General features: G+C 40.7%; 1 protein-coding gene across 5 annotated transcripts; it reads right to left on the minus strand.

Moving 5' to 3' along the window:
* Window positions 1–263: 263 nt before the first annotated feature.
* On the minus strand, window positions 264–22,516 carry MLH3 (mutL homolog 3). 5 transcript variants are annotated; one of them, XM_074868417.1, is made up of 13 exons: window positions 22,403–22,516; window positions 18,180–21,523; window positions 13,508–13,606; window positions 12,781–12,851; window positions 11,690–11,794; window positions 9,556–9,628; window positions 8,837–8,908; window positions 7,757–7,865; window positions 4,320–4,479; window positions 3,113–3,136; window positions 2,843–2,924; window positions 1,384–1,535; window positions 264–747 (listed from the first exon to the last, which is right to left on the minus strand). In XM_074868417.1, the coding sequence occupies exons 2-13, from the start codon at window positions 21,448–21,450 to the stop codon at window positions 676–678; spliced, it is 4,290 nt and encodes a 1,429-aa protein (XP_074724518.1). In that variant the 5' UTR covers window positions 21,451–21,523; window positions 22,403–22,516; the 3' UTR covers window positions 264–675. The 5 variants fall into 5 exon arrangements, 4 of the variants coding, with proteins under 4 accessions (XP_074724518.1, XP_074724519.1, XP_074724521.1 ...); XM_074868418.1 differs by lacking the exon at window positions 22,403–22,516 and adding an exon at window positions 22,033–22,347; XR_012628918.1 differs by lacking the exon at window positions 2,843–2,924.
* Between the last annotated feature and the right edge of the window lie 234 nt (window positions 22,517–22,750).

Here is a 22,750-nt window from a genome sequence, read left to right on the forward strand (position 1 = left end):
AAAAAGTTCACCTATTATAAAAAATGCAGTGGGCTCTAGTTAATTCTGTGGGGATATGTTTCTGTACCCTGAGAACATGGGGCTATCCTAGGGTTTAGAAATCTTTCACTCAAGAATGCAAACTGCAGGGAGCTGGAGAAAACAGCTGGGCGTGTCATTCATTGCCTAGTTAAATAAAAAGAATGTTTTTTGATCCTAAGTTGACCTATATATACTATGAAGCTGGTCGGTCCTCATTCCAACCCCTGCCATGAGCCCAAGGAAAGAGTTTAGTGTCATTTTATTAATAAATACCTCCCCATTTTCAAAGCACTACAAAATACATTAACATAAATAGATCTATTATGCAGAATAATGCTGTGCTCGCAGAGAAAAAGCACTTTAGTAACTGTGAGTGGCTGCAACTTCTTGCCTCCGATGGTCAAGCACTGACAGAAGGCCCAGACTTGCAATGTAATTCCTTGATGTTGAAGACACTTCAGGCTGCGAGGATGGGCTCCTCCTGCCATGTTCTCCGGGCCGGTCTCTGCTTCTCAAGTCAGTACTGGGAGCAGAACTGCAGTGACTGCACTGGCTCAGAGGACTCTGCTCCACTCAAGGTATTGTCTAACAACAGGGGGACCTGGATCATACCAGCACTTCTAGTCATTACAGTTTAGTTTTAACTGGTTTTGATTAGGGTCTTTTTTTGCCAAATAGGTGCCATGCTCGTGCCATCTTCCGCAGTCTAGCCAAATTAGGTTTAGGCTGAAGAGAGAAAAATTAAGAAGCACTAAATTGTAACTAAGTAAGTGAGTTTCAATGCCTCCATACTCTGCCCTAATACAGTCATTCCCAAGTTTTTTTAATATCTAATTCAAAGTCCCACCTGACTTTAAACAGAATCCAATTTCATAACTTAATATAGCACAGTAATAGCAAAAGGGAAGGAGTAATGATTTTTTTTTTTAAATTTAGATGTTGCTATTTCTTTGCTTTTTTTCCCCATTTTATAGCATCTTAAACTTTGGGGAAGGAGGTGTTTGTTTAATTAGCATCTTTGCCACTAGTAGAATATCAGAATTCACATGTTTTCCAAGTTTCACACTTAAAAACTACAAACACTTTATATTATATGCTTAACTTTAAGGACTAGTGGACACCATTCAAGTCAATGTGACCATTCAAATGACATATGGCAAGATCTTTGCTAAAGTGTTTGCAGGACAAAAGTTTAATGTTCTGAAGTTTTATTTTATTGGTAACTGCTATGTAAAAATTCAAGATACAGCCAGTGGTGATGGTTTCAAACTGGCCCATTCTAATTCTAACACACACGTACATGACATGCCTCTGACAATCCAGAGTGAATTACCAGAGGCATGTCTGTGTGCCACACAGTACCTGCTTTTCCTGCTGTAGATGGTCTGTGTCTGCAAGAGGCATCATGGAAGGTCTTCCATGAGCACACTGGAAGGGCAGCTGGCAAGATGACAAAGCTTCGATAAGCCTGCAGCTCTCCTCCAAAGTCAAATGCTCATTAAACTTAATAGCTCCTGAAAAAAAAAGATACAAATTCTTGCACATGCTGCCAAAGAGAATTCAAACCACCCAGTGGACTTCCCTCTACAGCTGTGGTTTTCACAGAAAACAAGGCAGCTCACAAAGATTAGCTGGGAGGCTGCAAAGGCAGCCCAAGGCTGCAGTATGGCAGATTTAGGGCTTAGCTCAGTTAACCAGCCTGCTGCATAAGGTTCAGCTTTCCATGGCCTAAACTCTCACCTCTCCCAAGTCTGGTGGATGGTAAGATTATTAGTTTTTGGCTCCTCAGATGTCATTGCAAGAGGCAAATGGACTTTTTTTTGCCTTTTTTTGTGTGTGTATGTTACAGCTGAAGATGCAACCAGTTCACAAATCAAAAAGTATTAAACGAAGACAACAGCTAGTATCAGTTCCATAGGCTTTATCAGTTCTATGTGCCTGCCACTGACAGGCATCAGTTCCAAGCCCACATGCTAGGCCTGCCACTAAGTCCTTTCTCACAAGTGAGCACTTAATGGCACCCAGAGAAAATCCAAGCAGAACATTAGGGAGTCATTTCAGAGGTGTTTGCAATCTTTAGCCTTCACAGATGCACAAGACCATGTGCAATCTGCCTTTCAGCCATGGGACTTTTTTAGATATAAAAAAAAATTATATAGTGTCTGCCATTTGTAGAATGCAGTGACACTCTGAAAATAGATGCTTTTGGTTCACGTTTACCTTTTCAGCATAATCTTGCCAATACTGTACATGGCAGAGGAACTGCCACAAGAGGGTAGAGCTACTGCAGTCTACACCTGTAAAGTCTGCTCATTTCCAGGTGCTGGAAAGCCATAGTCCCCTAGAAGATGTAAATTCTTACTGCACTCCTTCCAAAGATAATTGAAAGGTCACAGGCACACTTAAACTATCACTTTTGATACTTATATAAAATAACAAATGCTTTTTGGGAAGAGTGTCTAAGTCGTCTTTCCTGCTTGCTTTCAAACAGATTCCAGTACCTCCCCTTGCCCTTTCACAGAGCTGTTATTTGAATGGTTTAGAGCTCACATGGATGAGTGCATCTCAGAATTGTATTCTACCTGTGTTTCTTGTGAGGGTTGGAAAGTATGTTAGGCCCATACGTCAATAAATCAGAGCAGTTTTGTTTGACCCTCACAGTGGTCTCCATGAAGAACATTATCTCATCCCTATGAAACACAGTCTGGAATTCCTGCAAACACATTCTGAAACCACTGCCCCAGGGAGGATGTTGTATAGACAGAAAGGTTAAAAAAAAAAAAAAAAAAGAAAGAATGAAAGAAAAGCACAGTTTCCCTACCATGACAGGCCTGGGAAGCTAACACCTTCAGAAACGTCAGAGGCAGTGTCCCTCGTGCTCCTCCTCCTGTGGTCTGCACTAGCTAAAAGTAGTAAGTGAACATCATCTTACTTTCCATTTAATATGAGAAAAAGGAAGAACTGTAACACAAAGGAAACTAAAAACGAGGAAAAGCTAGTGGATTATCTAATCCACCTCTCCCATTTGAGGTTTAACATGCAGTAAGCTTTGCATTATTCTAGTCAACTTTAGAAGCAGACAGCAACTCACCTCAACTTGTTCTTGAATAAGCTCCTGGAAAGAAAAAGGTAGTATCATCAGTTACTATTTCTCCCTTTCATTGCCCAGCCCTGCTTTGTCCACATCTGTGTATAAATTACTGTGTAACTGCCAGAACCAGGAAAAATAATGCTGTTGCCAGTACACTCACCACGGTGTGAACGATCTAGGTACAAGTCCTGACCTCTCACAAGCATCTTACCAGACTTTAGACTAATCACTTGGTTTCTCTCTGCATCAGTTTCCTATCTGTAGAATGCGTATAATGGAACTCTTATACCTCAGAGTGCAATGAATGTGTGTTATCTTTGAATAGCTGCCCTTTCTTCTCTGGATAATAGTCCATGTGGATTTAATTTCCAATGTCTAAAATGCAATGAATTCATAATCACACATGAATAGGTGCTACCAGTCCTAATTAAAATAAAAAGGACTGCAGAGTAGATCTGCCAAAATGCTCATGAGATCTTGAGGTGTCAGCTAAGAATGAGTGCTCATGAGGCACAGACCTGATTCTCCTCCGCCATTTTAGTGCTCTTGGCTCCCAAATCACACCAGGAGAGTGCAGTTTGAGTTATTCCCGATTATAGCAAGGTTGGAAAAGAAAATTTTATCCCATAAATCATCTTCTCTATTTCTTCTTTTCGTATTAGAAGAGATGTAGGGCAAGACTGGACTGATTCACAATGACTCAGCCTAGTGGCTGAATATGGTACTCCAGAATCAATTTTTAAGGAGTCCTTGAAGCAGTTATGATTGTGGAGAACTGTTTACAATGGAAACTGCAAGTAATCAGTTCAACAATTTCTTTCTCAAACTGCAGAACATCTGGAACAGCAGCTTTTAGAAAGCTGCACTGCCCACGTAGAGATTTCATGAAAACAACTTTAAATCCTAACAACTATTTCTGTATCAGCAATATTAATCATTTTACTGTTCATTCAAGCATTCATGAGCAGTAAACTGTTGAAACATCTGTACTATATACTATTTTTCTTAGTTTCTCCGACAGTCCAAGTCTGAAACAGTCTCCTATTGTTTTTCTGTTATAGTTCAAGGATTTCAGTTGTGGGACTATTTAGCTACTAAAAGCGATGGGACCTCACTCTCTCACTCATAACAGAGATACTCTAATACCCTGGGCCATTAACACCAAACAAGACTCAGTATCACAATTTCACACATATCCACAGCTGACCTCCACAATGCTTTTAGTGACAGGTTGTCTTTTCCGTCGTAATTCATTGGCTTCTCTTTCTATAAAACACAGTGGCACTTTCCTCACTAGAATCAAGGAGCTGCTGGTCTCAGGAAATGATAATTCAAGACCCAAGTCCTCCAAATTTTTGTAGCAGCATCTGAGGAAAAAAGTACCAAAAATAAGACATCAACCACAGTAGCTATGTCTCCACAGCATATGTAAATATTTCTGTAGTCCCCATAATATGTTTCTCTCTGCAACAGTTTCCAATCTCAAAATCCATGCATCATGACATTCCAAGTAATTTTGCCCTTTCAGCCTACATTCAGCCATATTTTTTCACTCCAATCAACTGTGCATATTTCATGTTCCACAACCATAAGATCTAAGAGTTCCTGTATTACGTGGATTTATAAATCTACCTTTTCTAAAGATGCATGAGGCGTCTGGTTCAACACACAAACACTCCAAATATTTAAATTATGCATCATAAAGACTCCTTTAAGTCTAACCTAAAAATCTGTGATTTCAATTGACACATAATAGCAAATACGATGGAAAAAATATTGTAAGAAATTTATGTTGGTTTAATAAACTTTAAAGCCCATTAAGCAAAGGGAAACCAGGAAAGAACAACCTCTAGTTAATCTGACATATGTCACCCTGTGGATGGAAAAATACACACAAAAATGGTACTTCAGAGTCAGATGAGAACTTGTTTTCAAAATGAAAACAACTGTAACAATATATAGTTGATTTTATTAACTCAGGGAATATTCATTTAAAACAAAGGCAGTGAAGGTCAATTTTAGAAAATAGATTCTTTGAACAAAAAAGAAGCTAATCTAAATTTACTAAAATCAGTCACAAGAATATAATTATTAGTCTCCATATGGAGACGACCTGTGTAATTCAACCAAAAAAAAAAGACAACATGTATAGCCTTCAGCAAGAGCAGAGAAAGACAGAAAAAGCCCATTGTGGTGAAATGACAGAATCCAAGCAGCTATTGAGGTCAATGAGGCCTTTTTTTTTTTAAGGGGAAAAAAAAAGACGGAAGTTCAAGAGAGTCAACAGAACAATGCATTACTACAATGCTTAGTAGACAAATAACAGAATCAAAGCTGCAGGTGAACCAGACATCCAATTGAACTATTAAATAGCAAGCACAGCTGAAGGGAAAGGTCTTTTAGGGAAGTTAATTTATTTCATTACATCAAACTTTACCACAGATTACAGTCATACTCTGCCAGCAACAATAACAACAGAATTTACATTTTTACATAGTACTTTTAAATCATAATTTTTTAATAAGGATAGTCTCACAGAGTGATTGTAAAGAGACGAACTGCCCATAAATACTGATAAATTAAAGAGCAACATGGTAAAAGCACCAGTAAGCCAGCACCAGCGTATGCCAGCACCAGTAAGCTTTTTCAATCATCTTAAGTGATAACTGAAAATCACAACTGGCATCCCACTGTGCTGAATAATTTAACCAGTGTCCTTAGAAGAAAACCATGCCTCTCTGATTTACTTTACCTTACTGATTTTTTTAGCCTGTTTGTGATATAGCTGATGAAGAAAAATAATTCACAGAATTTATTTGGTCTTTCAAAAAGCCTTTGATGCTGTCTCTTAAAAGTAGCTAGAAGGGCAAATGCAAAAAATTGTCAAGTATAGACAAGTAACATTTGTCATGATTTAGAGAGTATGGAAAAAAAGTATGCTGGCATCAGTTGGTCAGTGTTCAATATGACATGAGTCCTGATCTGTATCTTCGTAATTGTTGATTAATGATGTGGAAAAGAAGGAGCATGGACAAGCAGGCAAATATGTAGAAAACACAAAATTATTTAGCTGAGACTAAAGATGATGTTGAACTCAAGCAGAACTTAAAACAAGTAGAAGAATGATGTATGAAATCAGTAGGATGAATGAAAAAGGTATAATGAAAAATGGACAGAAAAACTGAATTCACTGCTCCTGAAGACAAATAAACGCAAATTGTCAGGAATAACTTGACTTATTTGTACATTTTGTTGCCTTCTACATAAATAGCAAAAATAATAAAAAAACCAAACCACCCACAACTCTGTGTTTAAGTCTTATGACCATTCAATAAACAAGCAGTTCATGCAAGTAGCAGTAGCCAAAAAAGCATACAACATATCAGGTGTGGATATAATAGACAGAAAATATGGGCACAACTGCAAAGCTACTGTACAAATCAACAGGATACCCTCACTTGGTATACTGTATTCAATTTTGACCATCCAGTCTCAAAAGTAGAAATATCAGAAATGGAAGACATTCATCAAAAATGAGTGCAAAAATAAATTCAAAGTTGAACAAGAGGCATTACAAATATTGTGATGTTAGCAAGAACATCATTAAGAGGTGGGAACAACAAAGGCATCCAAACATTACTGAACTATGAACAGTAATGGTTATGTTCTCACATTTTACCCTAAGGCAGGTGGAACATAACAGTGCTTTACACTTTCCTTTGGAATTTCTGGTATTGGCCATTGTCACACAAAAGAGTTACTGAACGGATACAGCAGTGATACTGTTATGATTGGAATACACCCAAAAAGGGCTTTACACCAAACAAGTGTATCCCTATAGCAGGCAACAATCTTAATAAGGAGTGATTTAAAAGCTGTCGAGTTTGCCACAGGCATCAGAAAAAAGAGCAGTTTGAGAATAATGAGGTAGTCCTGTGAACGTTAAGGTAGAACTTCACCTGAAAATGAAGAACAGTGCAGGGAAAAAAAACCACAAATGCATATGACAGGGGACAGACAGGGGTTTTGAGGAAAAAAATTTAGTGTCCAATACATCTGCAATAGTTCAACAACAAATCTGTATCTAAACTCTTGCAGTACAAAAGTTAAATATCCTAATAGTAGCTAGGCCACCATTCTGAAACATTTGGGAAACAGTGTTCATTAGTTACTCTTGGCAGGCACCTAGGATTAAGGAATGCATTTTTGAAGGATTCACAATACCAACTTTCCATATCCCATGCTTCTCTTCTCAAACAGTGCCTGTTAAATCAGTGACTAGATCGATACTATGGGCACTGCACTCCCGTGTGCACTCCTGAGTCCTGAGCCCCAGACGGTAGGATGTGTTGGAGCCTGCTTTGGCACTCTCCTGGCCCACACATGAAGGTTTGCTTTCCCAGGGAAACAAGAGCACACTGCAGAGGCACAGAGGTGGCGCACCACAGGGCTTTGTCTTGAGATGTAATGATGCGCCTGAGAAGCACACCTATGTTTCTCAGCACAGATAGAGCCGATTGGCTCAGGATCAGGAAAGAATCAACAGCTTCCTTCCCCAGCTTCATGGTAACCTAGCAATATATAGACATGTTCCTGGTCAACACAGCCATCCCCAAAAGTTTAGAGCTATTGGCCATTACTAACCGTAGAAATCTTCTTTGTTCTTCTGTAACTTCAATCTCCAAAGGGGGAGAGATGGAGGAGGACAGTAATTTCTTCTTGCCACATGCTGCAGCTTCCTTCTCATAGGAATCTGTGAATGAATCGTTCAGAAGTATCCACTCTTAGAATATTTACGCAGGCATTACCCTTAATGACCCTATGGTCTGGCATGTAATCTTCTGTTTGGATTAAAAAGTGACCACAGAATGCCTTCTCCTGAAACTTGTGGAGGACTGGGAATGTCACAAACCAGACACCCAGTCTCTGGGGAAGGGTTGGTTAATGCCACTTTGTATTTTCCCACCAGTTCCAAAAAAGAGTCACCCTAAATAGCAAAAAAAACTACTGATATATTTAGTCCCACTCACAGAGAGCAATTTTTCCACAAGAAGTCTGACATAAATGGCCTCAAAATACAATTCATTAAGCATTTCTCCCTTCAGTCTTTAACTTTTTTCAGTACCTGACCAAAAGGAGCAGAGTTCCTGGAACCCTCTGCAGGAACTGTGCAGTATTTATTGATGAAAGAGAAGGTCAATGATTTTTAAGTACTTGATGGATGGCTATTGTGCTTTTTAACACTGAAACCAATGGCTAATGGGCTTACAGAGAAGACTATTATCCCTTTGCAAACAGTTTTAGATTGTGGAAATTTTAGGCTTTAAGCACAGTATTCAGCTAAAAAAGAACCAAATGAACTACGCTCTTTATTCTGCATCCCATGCCTCATTCTTCACAGCATAACCACATAATCTTATTGATGTTGTTTTACTTCCTCTTCATTGTTTTTCCTATCACTCTTCCTGCTCTTTTATTATGTCAGGACTATTTTAGTTTGATAGTTCTGTGGGTAAGGAGTGTATCTTCTATTTTTGGAAACACTGCAACAATTTTCAGCTGCCAATACTATGACTGCTACAGATACTGAACGTCTGTGCTCTCCTAAGAATCAGGATAAAGATGACAAATGAATATCCTACTGGTTCCATACATCCCAGACAGCTCATTTGTACTTTTCCGTACACTGTTTAACTTTTTTCCTAAGACCATCTGAACCATCACCTGCAATAAGTTGCTCCAGGCGGATCCGTTCATGAGCTGCATGTTGGTCCACCAAAATCAAGAGGTTTCCATCTAAAAATGTACCAGAACAGATGAGAAACAGGTGACTTTGTACCAGATCACTGCACAGGTTGGAAAGAATGACCGCTCCCTGAGGCCACATTTAGAAGATAACTATCAGCCAGTTTTACATAAATAAAGTGAGGAGGAGGCTGTGTTGGCAGAACATAAAGTCACTAGGGAACAGAAATTTAGTGATCTAAATTCGCATTTAAATTAAGGTAATTAGATTTGAGTTAACTCTTCTCTATTGACATCCTCATCTAACTTCAGAATGAGAGCTGAGGTCACCCACAAACTGTTCTATTTAATACAGTCTTTAAAAATGTTACAAAACCTACTGGTTTTGAATGACTTTTTTGTACAGCTTCAGCAAGCTTCAACAATGAATATGTCCAGACACTGTGAACAGTCTGAAAGACGCTAGTAATTTGAGTACAATCTATTTTTATAACACTAATCTGAAGGCAGTAGGAACATTCAACAATGTCCAAAATAAAGATAAAGAAGATCCAGGAAATTTCAAGTGAAGACTAACATTTTCCTCTACTCACAATATCATCCCAAAGCACAAAGAGAATACAAACAGGACAGTGTTCCCTCTGCAGTCTAACTGCACTTGACAGCCAGCTCAACTTCATGTTAATAACCACTCTTACCTGCCTTTTTATCCATTTCATTCCTAGTGTTGATTAAACAAGCGATAAATTTATTGTCCACTTGCTGAAGAACCTGTAAAATACTCAGAAAAATCATCACCCTGTGGTAGAATTATTTAAAAAATAAAAGAAAACAAAAGAAGACAACAATCAAAATGGATCAAGTGCATCAAATAGCCAGTAGGATGACAGGAGGGTGGAAACTGCATCTTTTCTAATCCCAAAGAATTTGGCCTAGCATAACTGAGACTGGGGAGGTATATCATTATTCTTTATAAATATAGTGGGGGCTAAATATGGAAAAAGCAACAATTATTTAAGCTAAAAGACAATACTGGCAGAAGGTCAAATGACCATAAATTAGTCATGAAACAGTTTAGTCTGGAACTAAGAGAAAGTTTCAAAATACCCAAGAAAATAATTATAGATCAATTTTTTCAAACAGAGTCATAAGGGCAAGAGTTCTAATTGTTCTATGGTGGAGCTGGAAATTTACAGAACGGATTACATAGTCGTGTAGAAGCCTCCTTGAGTTGGGAATTAAAGCTGTGCACAGCAACTCTGAGTATCTGATTTGCTGATATCACCAAAAGAGAATACAAACAACCTTTTTTAACCTGCCCTGTGTTTAAGGATTTGTGCTGATCATCTGTAGGAGCCAGGAAGCAATTTTTTCCTCATTTTCTGATGTAGAATTTGCCTCTATGACTTGATTCCACCTTCCTCTCAAGGATCACAAAACAACCAGAGCTACAGGGAATACTGAGGAGGGATGCACAATGCTTTCAGTATCTTATTGCTAGATTTAAATTAGCAGATGTGGTGTTAGGGTGGAATTTCTCCCCAGGTCACATAGATAGAGCTCACTCTGAATTCTCTGTCCCACAGCATGTGCGTTGTTCACCTCCTAGGTAAAAATGAATAGATGACTCTATTTCTTTGCAGGGATGCAAGACATTAATAATTCTTTATATTCTCTTCCTGTGGCATGATGCAACATTTTGTGCTTTTGGTCTTTTCTACAGAGATTCTCAAAATTTCTATAGGGTACTGAAGGCAGTATTTAGCTTCTTCAGAGATGGGAAGTGGTAACTTCTTCTCTCTTTACCTTCTTAAAAACATACAAAGGAAAACATTATGCAGGTAAAGTTAAGCACAGAACCGCTCATTAAGTTTTAAAGAACAGTTCTTATCATGAATGAACTGAAAAATGGCACCGCTCCTGTCTTTTTGAAACGGACAGCTTTCCTCTCCTGTCTTTTTGAAACAGAATGTTTACTGTAATAACTTTATTTACCCCTGCTATTCTTGCACACACAACATAAATAAGGGAATCATTTGGCTCCTTCTCCACCCTGGAGAGCAACTTTACCATGCCCCACACAGTCAGAACCTGCAATCTCAAAGTCAGCAATCTGATTGCATGAGAATAATGCTAACTGGGCCTGTAAGTCTCTTATCATTGGGATGCAAGAGAAGGAGAGAATCCACTTTGGCATTTCTATCCAGACAAACCATCAAAGAATGCAAGTTGAAGCCCAACATTTACATTAGCTTTTAAGCTAATATTCAAAACATTTGATAAAGAAGCACTAAAAAATAAAACTTGATGCTATGATGCCACTTTTAAGAATCACTTCAGGGAAGACATAAATCCTAAAGTGAAATTTCAAGTCTTTCCATGAAATCTGGGATTTGCTTTTGAAATCACTCTGGTGAAGAATTACATTTCTAAGGTCAATAAAAATGGAAGATAGAGGACACAGATTTCAGAGGGATACCAACTAAGCAAATGTCTACAATAAATATAAAAAACTGCCCATTGAAATATCATTTAGTTAACAGTGTTTCCAAGCAGCAGTAATAGGGCTGCCTCTTGATTTAACCATACAATCAAGGAATTTTAGAGTCACTTGCAGATAGCTGATTAACCATGAGATGATACTAAGATCGTGGCATGACATACACATCTGCTGGTATCACACAACAACCAAGAATTCTGTTTGTGCTTGTGAAAATTAGGGACACGAACTATTACCCTGGATAGCTCTTTCCCACCAGGCAGAAATATCAGCAAACCCCACCTGCTGAGAGGGAATTTGGGGGTGAAAACTAGTAATAGATCATATTGTACCTGCATTGAATGAACCATGTCTTTGGTGAAACGATAAGGATACAAGATATTGTGAATTTTCACAGCCAGATTGTCAGCCTGACTGCTGGTCACATCAACAGCAATCTGTAAAAACAGAATTACAGATCAAGCAGGCTATAAAGGATAGGGCAAAAAAACCCAAAACCACACAAAATACCTCCAACAAAGCAGCTTTAAGAAAAACTGGAAGTAACTCTATTTTGACAAATCAAGCTTTCTACACAAGAATAGCAGTAGCTAAAGATACCATCCAGCAATCCCTGTTTCCATCCCCATATACTTTCCCATCTGGATATTACCTCTAACTTCAATGTATTCAGCTGATTTCAAATACCTATCGGAAAACCTGAAGTTAATTATCAGCCTGCATGAGGTCTCAATGGATTATTGCATTACAAAAGATTAAATGAGTCAGAGTACATATCAGAGCAACAACTGAACAGAACTGTTCCTTTTCAGAAACTCACCAGCAGGTGGTTTGCTACTCCGTCCCTATTGTTTGCAGGTGGAAATGGTTACACAGATATGTTTACACACACACAACATGATGATTAAAGATAATGCTACCTCATGACAACAAAGGAAGTTTTTCTAAAAGCTCCAACATTGTTTTCCTCTCACATGCTATAATCCTCCCAGGCTATAAAAACAACTATAGTAAAATATACTTCTAAGACCCATTGAATCCCAGAGAAGAAAGCTGGGTTATTTTCACTCGGTCTGCAAACAGGACAGACACTATATTACAATTTTGCCATCCTTTAACTTTCAATTTTAAGACGACTATCTCTGTAGAAGGAAAGACAGCTCACAATAATGTTTTGGTTTTGAAATGACGAGGGAAAAGATTAACCTGATGCCTGCCTCTCTGACTTTGACTAAATCCACAACAGTGACTTACGTATAAAGAGTCTATAAAAACACATAACTGCCAGGTCTATAGTCTAATATATGGCTGAATAACTCACATGCAATGATTACAATATTTGTAAATTTGGTCCCCATGTCAGAAAATAATAGGAGGCTAAAATAGAAGGCTATTTTACCATGAGATGTGAGATAATACTTACCTCTGGGCAGGGAACAAAAACAGGATTATCCCATTCTGAAAGTAACGACTGGAGAGACTCCTCTTCAGCATCTAGGAAAGAACACACTGATAATACAGGGATTACCACCATCCATCAATAGGAGGTGCATTGGGTACCTCTACCTCACACAAGTATTTAATTTTTTTTCCTTCATAAAAAGGGGAGAATGTACAAATAAGTAAGTAATAGAACATGAGACTGGGCTTCTTTAATGTCTGCTTTAATGAGGAAGGACACTGCAGCTTTCTGACTCCTAACCATGCTGCAGCACAATTCAACAGGCCCTGAAAATGGGGGGGGGGGGGGGGAAGGGAAAGAAAGACCTGTTTAGCTACCCACTCCCTCTGGACAAAGCCACATACCAAAAAGATGATTTCATCCTTTCCACCGCAAAAAAAATTGTGAGGATTGAAGCTATTTTTCACATTCCAAGGTTGGAATGAGTACAAAGAAGGGAGTAGGTAATTATTCTTTAAACTACTGACATAATTCAACAAAGAACTGGGTATTTCATCCTGTAAATAAGTATCCCCTAACCTGCCTTCAACCCTAAAAGGTTTTTTTTTCCAGTTCTAGATTTGAGATGACTCACACGGTCCCATTGTTAATAGACCTTGAGTAATTCTGGGTTCCTGTTGGGACATCTGGGAGAATTCTTTGATTTGTTTTTACCACAGAACACTGTGTCCTGGAAAGCTGGCCCTACCTCCCAGATCCTGGCTTGCTAGAGTCTTCTTGTTTCGAGGTCTAGGAAGGAAGGGTAGCAGAAGCTCACTTCTAAAGGGATGGCACCTGAACTGAATCCCTAAACACAATATAAATTTATTGCTGCAGATTGAACAGTATGCAAAATTAAAAAAGCTATACAATTATTATATTCTCATAAATGAGCATGTGCTTAGCTCTGTATAAATTAGAGTACCCATCTAACACTGAGAAATAACAGCACATATGTAAAAAGCTCAGAATTATCAGACACACCTGCATCAGGAAATGTTATTTTAAAATACTACCATGGCTTCTGCTGGACTGTCCTTAAAAACTGGCTGCTGCTTTAAACATGTAAGAATTATTTCCAGAATTAGTGCAATCAGAAGTGTTATCCCCAAAGAAAAAGAGGAGGCATATGGTAGTCTGACAGATACCAAAACACTCTTGAATTCTCTCTATTAAGGAGTGGCAAAGCTGTCAGTCTATCACCACTCCTATCAATACTTAATACAGTTATCAGGAACTTGTAAAACTGAAAACTACAAGTCAATGAGACCACAAGAGATATCAGAGTTAGCCTAACAACATGTTCCTACCCACCCAGAAATGATTTAATGATATTACAAACCTGCACTGTTATCAAGATTATTAAGAAAAGTGGCTCAGCTTTCCAGCACAGTGGTAAACATTTCACCCTTCCTTTGGTACAATTCAGACTTCTGTTCTTTGTGAAATAATAATGAATTAATAAAGTTCCTTTCTACTGAGAAATTAAGGGTGTGCATTCAGGAAAAGTGGCAGGGTGATAACGCCAAAGAAAACCAGCTGCATGCTGATAAGCTCAGTGTGAACAGGCTCTATGAGATTCTAGGCCAGTCCGTAGACTCCTGACTGTTGACTCCATTCCAGTAAGGATCAGTGATGGTCCTACCTACCCTGGAGACCGAGAATCCTTTCAAGAATCCAAACTGGCACCCCAGCATGGGAGAGTAACTCAGCATCCCATTTTCACAAAACCCAGAACAGAGGACAAGGTGGCCTGATGTGGTTCCCGGGAAACTGTGGCACATTGAAGAATGCTGCCTAATTCAGAGGTTGAGTTTGACAGAACTTTTCAATCGACCATAGAATCACAGAATGGTTTGGGTTGGAATGGACCTTAAAGATCATCTAGTCCAGCCCCCCTGCCATGGGCAGGGACACCTTCTACTAGACCAGGTTGCTCAAAGCCCCATCCAACCCAGCCTTGAACACTGCCAGGGAGGGGACGTCCACAGCTTCTCTGGGACACCTGTTCCAGTGCCTCCACACACTCACAGTGAAGAATTTCCTCCTGGTATCTAATCTAAATCTACCCTCTTTCAGTTTAAAACCATTACGCCTTGTCCTGTCACTACACTCCCTGATAAAGAGTCCCTCCCCATCTTTTCTGTAGACCCCCTTTAGGTACTAGAAGGCCACTATAAGGTCTCCCTAGAGCCTTCCCTTCTCCAGGTTGAACAATCCCAACTCTCTCAGCCTGTCTTCATAGGAGAGGTGCTCCAGACCTCTGATCATCTTTGTGGCCTCCTCTGGACTCACTCAAGCAGGTCCATGTCATTCTTACGCTGGGGGCCCCAGAGCTGAACACAGTACTCCAGGTGGGGTCTCATGAGAATGGAGTAGAGGGGGAGAATCACCTCCCTTGACCTGCTGGTCACACTTCTCTTGATGCAGCCCAGGATACGGTTGGCTTTCTGGGCTGCAAGCACACATTGCCAGGTTGTGTTGAGCTTCTCATCAACCCAACACCTGCAAGTCCTTCTCCTCAGGGCTGCTCTCAATCCATTCATTGCCTAGCCTGTATTTGTGCTTGGGATTGTCCCGACCCATGGGCAGGACCTTGCACTTGGACTTGTTGAACTTCATGAGGTTTGCCTGGGCTCACCTCTCAAGCCTGTCAGGGTCCCTCTGGATGGCACATCCCTTCCCTCCAGTGTGTTGACCACACCACACAGCTTGGTGTCGTCAGTACACTTGCTGAGGGTGCACTCGATCCCACTGTCCATATTGCCAACAAAGACGTTAAACAGCACTGGTCCCAATACTGACCCCTGATGAACTCACTTTTATAGCTATTGTCATGGAAAGATATTATCTCTCAAGTTCACAGAAGCATCTATCATCTATATGAACAGAAGTCCAGTATTTTATACATATAATAAACAAAGAGTTATCTCCCTGCTTCTTGTTGCAGAGAAAATCCTTGTTCAGGATATACATTGTTCATAAAGCTAGGATTTACTTGCCCAAAGGCCAGTGAGAATTCAGAGCTGACAGAGATATTATTAATCTGATTTTTCTGATGAGTAACATCAGAAAAGGTGCTGAGGATAATAATGTATCTACTTCATACATGCAAACCACATAAAACTACCATACTCGAGTATTCATTTTCACTTGCCTCAATTAGATCATTAAAATATACTAGTGTAATGACATATCAGTCAGTAATGTAATAAAAGTAACAAAAAATGCAAATATAGCTGGCACAACAATGAAGACCAAGTTGGATGATAACCTACTACAAACGCATAGCATTAGATTATTCAAAAAGGCATCTCATGGTGAAATGAAGCTTGATAAATTTTCCCGTGGAAATCAGTTTAATTAGTACAAAGATGCCTGAGTCTAGCCTACAAAATCTAGTATTTTTGTTGAGCACATGGCTTGTGACTAGAAAAGATAGCAGATGGCCACTGCTGTCATGGAGAAGAGGATATGGATTATTCTTACCCCCTTCCACCTGTCACCAACCAGTGTAATTTCCCTAAATTTGTGTATGAGATGCTGTTCTTAATAAATCATGTGGCTATGGAATTCTAAGTCAACACTGTGGGGTTACTGACACTACTCTAAAAAGCAAAATGAACGCGTACACAGCAAGTGAAGAAATTATTCCACTCCTGGGTCTTAACAGCAGTCCAAAACAGTGCTCAACATCAAGAGACATGTTAAGATAGTTATGTTTATTCCTATGGCTAAAAATTATGAATATCCTTTTCTTGAAAAATGTGTGAAAGAACATGTTTGTTGAACTTTGAAACTCTAAGATCTGTAGTGTCTAGCCACAGTTCAAACACCCTGTGAAGGTATGGGAGGTCCAACCTTCAACCTAAGAAAAGCAAAAAAAGCTGCAGTAGACATCTCACCAAAGAATAACACCATTGACAGAGTTAAGAGTAGCACCATTGATACGATGGAGAGTAACACCAATGATAAGGCTAAGAAAGAACAATGCTGTTGGAGGTCAAAAAATGCAACACAATATACGTCTTCAAATACTACAGACTATACATCATCTGAAAGCATAAGGGTACGTGAAGTATTCTCTTCATAAACATGAATGCACTATCCAGCTCTTTGGATAGAAGGTCATGCTCCACATCTCAGTGGTTTGGCTGGCTACTAAACAGCACTGCGGGCAACTGAAATTGGTAAACCACAGAAAGTGTTAGCCAAGGAGCGTACATTTGCACTTGCAAGTAGTTTTAACCAATAAAAACAGAGATGTTCTTCTCCTCGTAACAAGTTTACTTAAATGTAACACAATAAATAATAAAAACTATTGGCATCAATTATTATACTTAAAAGGGAACAGCTTAACAACTGAAACACCTACTGCACCAGTGTTTCTATGACTGGTGATAAAGAAGGAAGTAACAGACAAAAATGGAACAAACCAGAGGCTATCATGATTGATTAGACAAATATTTCATAGGAGAACTATCTAGAAAGAAGTCCAAACTACTTTTTCAAAACAAATTATGTTTTGAATTATGTCTACATGCGGAACGGCTGCGTCTTCGCTCATAAAATCTGCCTATAGACAGAACGAAGAACAACTTTGAGCAAAGATACATCCATGGAAGGGAAAACTATCAAAGCCACTATCCTGCCGATCCAGATCAGGGCACAGAAAGCCAAACGCAACAGACAGATCAGTGAAGACTCACAAACACCACACACCTGAAAAACCAATACAATGCAGTGTCCTGTCACCCCTGGAAAAGCTCTACCATCAAACCACCAACAATGCTGTACAACATCTCCTACAAAGCTAAATGGGAAGGAACAGCCTTCCAAAACCTGCGGAAAGGAGACTACGCATTCTCAGTGAAGAGTTAGATTTTTGTTCATTTTCCAACGGTCATTTTAAATTTTGTATGCAGGTTGAAAAAAGATCATTTTAATATGGGGTTCTCAATAACAACATACTCTTTGAAACATAACTGTTTAGGGCAAAATGGTAAAAACCACAGTATTTTTCTGGTATGCTTATTTTGAAGTATGTTTCTCACTTTATATATGACAACAATTATATATAACTGTGATCACAGTAAATGTCACGATGCCCAGTGAAAACTAGGCAGCTGTTAATTGACAAGTTGCTGACATTTCTTGTTACTGTTTTATTAAAAATTATGTTTTAATATCTTGAATGTTAATGTTTTGCTGCTTCCATAGTTCCCATCACTTTCCTGGTTTCCATACAGCTACTACATGTCAGGCAGTGGCTATCTCAGTATAAACTGTCAGGTGCTGCCAGCAAGATATTTTATGCATGTAACACAACACAAATGGTTTTCCTCATCCCATTTTTATAACAACAACCACCACCCTCTTACCATTCTCTGAAACAACATTCACAGCCATTGTTGTTATATCTTGAATGCAGGCAGCTTGAAATCCTCCAGCAGGAGGAGTGCTGTAGGTGCTCAGTCCAGTTGCTTTATTGATGTATATTGTTTTACCCGATGAAACATCAAAATCTTGCAGCCAGTCAGAAGAACACAAATCATTCCTGGGATTGCCTGTGTTTGTGTTGTCTGCAGAGAATTCCAAGTTACTTAGGAAGGTCATATGGGGGAACTCAGTATTTTTCAAATTTTGTTCTGAGGATTCATCTAATGCACTTTTATCTTTACAGATGAAGTTAGCACCATCCTTTTTAGCAGGTAATGATAAAACGCTGCTTGAAGAGACTGTGTACTGCCCTTCTATACTGCTGAGTGATGATGGGCTGACAGTACTTTTCATGGACTCTGCTCTCCTATCGTCTGATTGCCAGCATGTGTCTCCCTTAGAAATGCTGTAATTACATTCCCCCATTTTCTCCACCGAGGATTTATATGTTTGACAAGCATTATACGAAAAATCATTACTTGAAGATTCAAAATCAAGAGGGTAGTCATCTCTTCTACTTGTATCTGTTTGTAATTGTTCACCAAGTTGTTCTACTTCTTTCTGGTCACTTTTCATTCTGAACAGTTTGGATGATAAAGATGCTGGAGATCTTCTACAAGTTGTATTTTTTTCACTAACCTGAGAGTAATCAGACAATGTCAAAGGACTCTGACAAAGGGCTTGTTTGTCCTGTGAAATTTCTCCACCAAAAACCTGGCTATTACTAGAATCTGTATCTTCCACAGCTGGAGTTTCACAAACACTCAAGTTATCATGAGTGTCATTCTCATCCTTTGAAAAGTCACAATTAGCTTGTGAATTAAAACCCGGGAGACCAAATTCACTCTGCTCTGACAATGGTGTTGGTAGTGTACACCTGACTCTCCCATAATATCTCCTGAACTTTTCTAACGAACCCAGCTGTGTGGACAAGCTCAGCTTCTTAGAGGGCTGAGGTCTTGGCAGAGCTATTTGTCTTCTAGGGCTTTTTATAACTTTATTGTGAGGAATACCTGAAGAAGTTGCCAGCATCAATTCTGTAACATTTGATGTCTCATAATGTCTTTTACTGGTGGCAATAGGCATAGCTATGCCCTTGCTCACCTGATTTGACAAAGTTCTGTTCTCTAAGCGCTCATTACCATCAGTCACGCATACTTCCCTGGTGTAAGGAGGTATATATTCTTTATTTGTATTACTGGAAATATCCTTAACATATGAAGACTGAATCGGAAAATTCACTTTGTGGCCAAAAATACCCTTGGCACTGACAGGAGCAGGTCTACCCTGCGTGTTTAATGCAAGATTTGTTTCTGTTTGTTCACATTCATGTGGGGGCTCACTTTGCCTAACACATGTTATGAGGCCTGCAGAGCACAATTTTAACGGTACTGAACTAGCAGCCCCTCCTCCAGCATCATCTATCACTTCAGCTGTTTCCCTGTCTCCTCTTCTTGCATTACACGCTCTCATCAATGCGCTCCCAGAGACAGTTTCAGGTCCCGTTGCTGTTTCGGGAGGGTCTTCTCTCTCAGACGGTGACTGAATAACATCATTATTTAAGATATGGACCGTATTGCTTTTCTGCACTACTTTGCCTTGCTGGCTGCCCACATCTTTTGTGTAATTCTCTGCACCATGCTGCAGGTCACCGCAACCATTTGTTTTTCTTATTTCTGATCTGGCCCCTCCACTGAAAGAGGAACAAAGATTTTCTGAAGGTTTCAGATGAGTATCAGATGCTTTTTGGGAACTGTTAGTGTCTTTTGGCTCTTGCTCTGAGATATTTGATATAATGACATCAGAAGCTGTGTCATCTTTGCTGGGCAGTGGAATCTCCGCTTTATTGTTTCTACATGGATCAGATGGTTCAGCAGTCTTCTGACTTGGGGCAATTTCAGTTTCCTGTGGATTTTTTTTTGACTCTATAAGACTTGAAGAGTTTTTTCCAGTAACGGATTTCCTTTTGACATCTTTTGATTGCAAGTTATACATTTCATAGGCATCCACAATCTCATCACATGCTTTCTTAAAACTGTCTTGGATGCTCTTCTTGTCAGAGAGTGAGGGCTTTGGAACTGGAGCTTTATAGAAACAAAAGTCATTATCTTCATTAAATTCTCTGATGTCTTCACTACATGGTTCAATAAATAAATGTTCTCGTTTCAAAAATATTTTCACTCCTTCCTCTATGCAAGTTAGAAGAACATCCCAGTTCTGGAACTCAATCAGAGTCTTTGCAGGGTCCAGAGACACATCATAGTCACTGTATGCACAGGTCACATTGAGAACAAAGATCCCGTACAACTCTGGGCCACAACGATGGCGACCAGGACTTGAACTAGCCTGTCTGCTCGTAGGGCCACTTTTTGCCTTGCAAATGACACTTTCTTTTCTTAATAAAAAATCAATTAGTTTATGTAGTCTTGTTTTTAAAACAAGCCTTCTATTCACATATAAGAACTGCATATTCTTGTTGTAATGTCCTTCAGTACTGATATAACCACTTATCTCAAATCCCCCAGACTTATGATTTATTTCTCGTAACTTCTGGGATCTGCCCAGTCCATAAATTTGACAAAACCGAGAGTATACATCTCTTGTCTTAGGGAGCTGAAGCACCATAGAACAAGAAACATCATTCCTTAGAGACAGTGAAACAGAGGGATGCATCAGCGAAACAGCCTCTACTTTCTGTCTCACTCTCTCAAATTCCAACACAGGATCCATACACTTTCTCCTCACCGGTAACTGATGGAACAGATTACACACGGTGACTGTAGTTCCGCCACTTGGTCTGCTCAATTCACCTTCACAGACTTCCAGTGCTTGCCCATTGTGAAACAGTTTCACAAATGTTTTTGCTGTCCTGCTGGTCTTAGATGAAACTTCCACTACGCTGGCCATGTTGGCTATGCTTGCCACAGCCTCCCCTCTGAAGCCATAGAACTTCAGGTTCTCCAAGTCTCCCACTGAGCTGCACTTGCTGGTGAAGTACCGCTTTCCCATTGCATTTAAGTCCTCTCTCCCCATCCCAGAGCCATTGTCCACCACCTGGACCTTAAAAGCTTCCAAATCCACCCTGATAGCTACACATGTTGCTTTGGCATCGATGCTATTGAGGACAAGCTCCTCAACACACTGTCCCAGTGAGTTGATAGTCACTCCAGAACGCAGCCTGGCTCGCACATCTTCCACCAAACATTTGATCATGTCAAAATCAAATAGATAAGAAACTCAAGAAACTGCAAAGGGCTCACTCCTCCATGGTCCTTAAAGCAATTCCCTGGGTGGAGGAAAAAAAAAGAAATAAATATTAAAGGCCTGAAAAAAATTGTATTTATTCCATTTACCCTCATAAACATACTTCTGTCAGTTTTCCTGGTATTCAGAGGCTTTGTCTGTGACCACTTTCCTGCTCAGGCTTTAAGTACACAACACTGGTGCCTTCAGGGTAAATAGCCGGGATCTGAGTCTCTGCTCCTTACTAACAACATATGTGACTATCAAACTTAAGAAACCCAAACCAAACTCCAACCATGAGGCAAAACTCAAAAGAACCTGCAAACAAAAGGCTTGAGTTTCCATTTGTATCAAAAATATAGAGTAAGTATCACCAAGAACCGGGCAGAGAGCTGCTTTCCTCTTGTCTTTACCTCAATGTCCTCACATAAATTCACGATGCCTCATTCTGGCCAAAGAGCATCTGCTGCAATTTGTCTAAGAAAGGAATAAAGTGGGCTTGGGAATGGGTGTGGGATACCGAGTAAGCTCTTTAAGTGAAAGAGAACCCACTTTTTCCAGTCCTCGATGCCCACTAGTTTCTTAGTGGTATTCGGGGTGCACGCAATTCTCCCTCACACCCCTCACGCCGAGCTCCCGTGCAGCTTCGCAAGCGCCGCTCCCCCTCTCAGGGGATGTGCTGCCCCCTCCGTGACAGGCACCCAGGGGCTCCCTGGCCCCAAGTGGCAGCGGAGTGCAGCGGCGACCCGCGCCCAGGCTCGCTCCCCCACGGTGACCCCGCGGCGCGCAGGACCCGCGGCCTGGCACGCTCTGCCCGCACCGCCTGCGCCTCGGTCCGCTCCCCAGAGAAGCGGCGTCCGCAGGCAGGTGCCCTCCGGGACGCGGCGCTGCCCGTCCGGGTCCCCCCGCCCCCCGCTCTCACCCCTCAGCACGCCCCGGCCCGGGGGCGGGGCGGCCCTGAACGGCCGCGGCGCGAGGGCAACCGCCGCGAGCTCCCGCGGGAGCACAACGGCACGGGCGCGCGCGGGCAGGAAGCGTGGGGCGTCTGCGCGCGGGGCGGGGCGGGCGCGGTTCCCGGCGGGCCTGGCGCGGCGGGCAGGGCGCGCCGGGAGCTGTAGGCCCCGGCCCCGGGGGGGCCGCAGCCGCGCCAGGGCGGCCGGAGAGAAGGGCGGGCTGCGGGAAGCACACCGCCCCCGGGCGGGACCCGGGGCTGCTCCTGGCACCACGCGGTCCCGCAGGGACAGACATTGGCAACGGGGTCACGCTCGGA

This window comes from Strix uralensis, chromosome 4 (assembly GCF_047716275.1).
Source record: "Strix uralensis isolate ZFMK-TIS-50842 chromosome 4, bStrUra1, whole genome shotgun sequence".
Lineage (NCBI taxonomy): Eukaryota > Metazoa > Chordata > Aves > Strigiformes > Strigidae > Strix > Strix uralensis.

What these genes read in the sequence shown, in the direction of transcription:
- MLH3 (XM_074868417.1), bottom strand. Translation starts at nt 21,450, where the DNA reads ATGATCAAATGTTTGGTGGAAGATGTGCGAGCCAGGCTGCGTTCTGGA. An exon ending in GAATGTTGTTTCAGAGAATG is followed by an intron (nt 13,607 to 18,179) that starts GTAAGAGGGTGG and finishes TATTGTGTTTAG; the next exon opens with GGATTCAGTTCAGGTGCCAT. An exon ending in TGAAATGGATAAAAAGGCAG is followed by an intron (nt 8,909 to 9,555) that starts GTAAGAGTGGTT and finishes GTACATTTTTAG; the next exon opens with ATGGAAACCTCTTGATTTTG.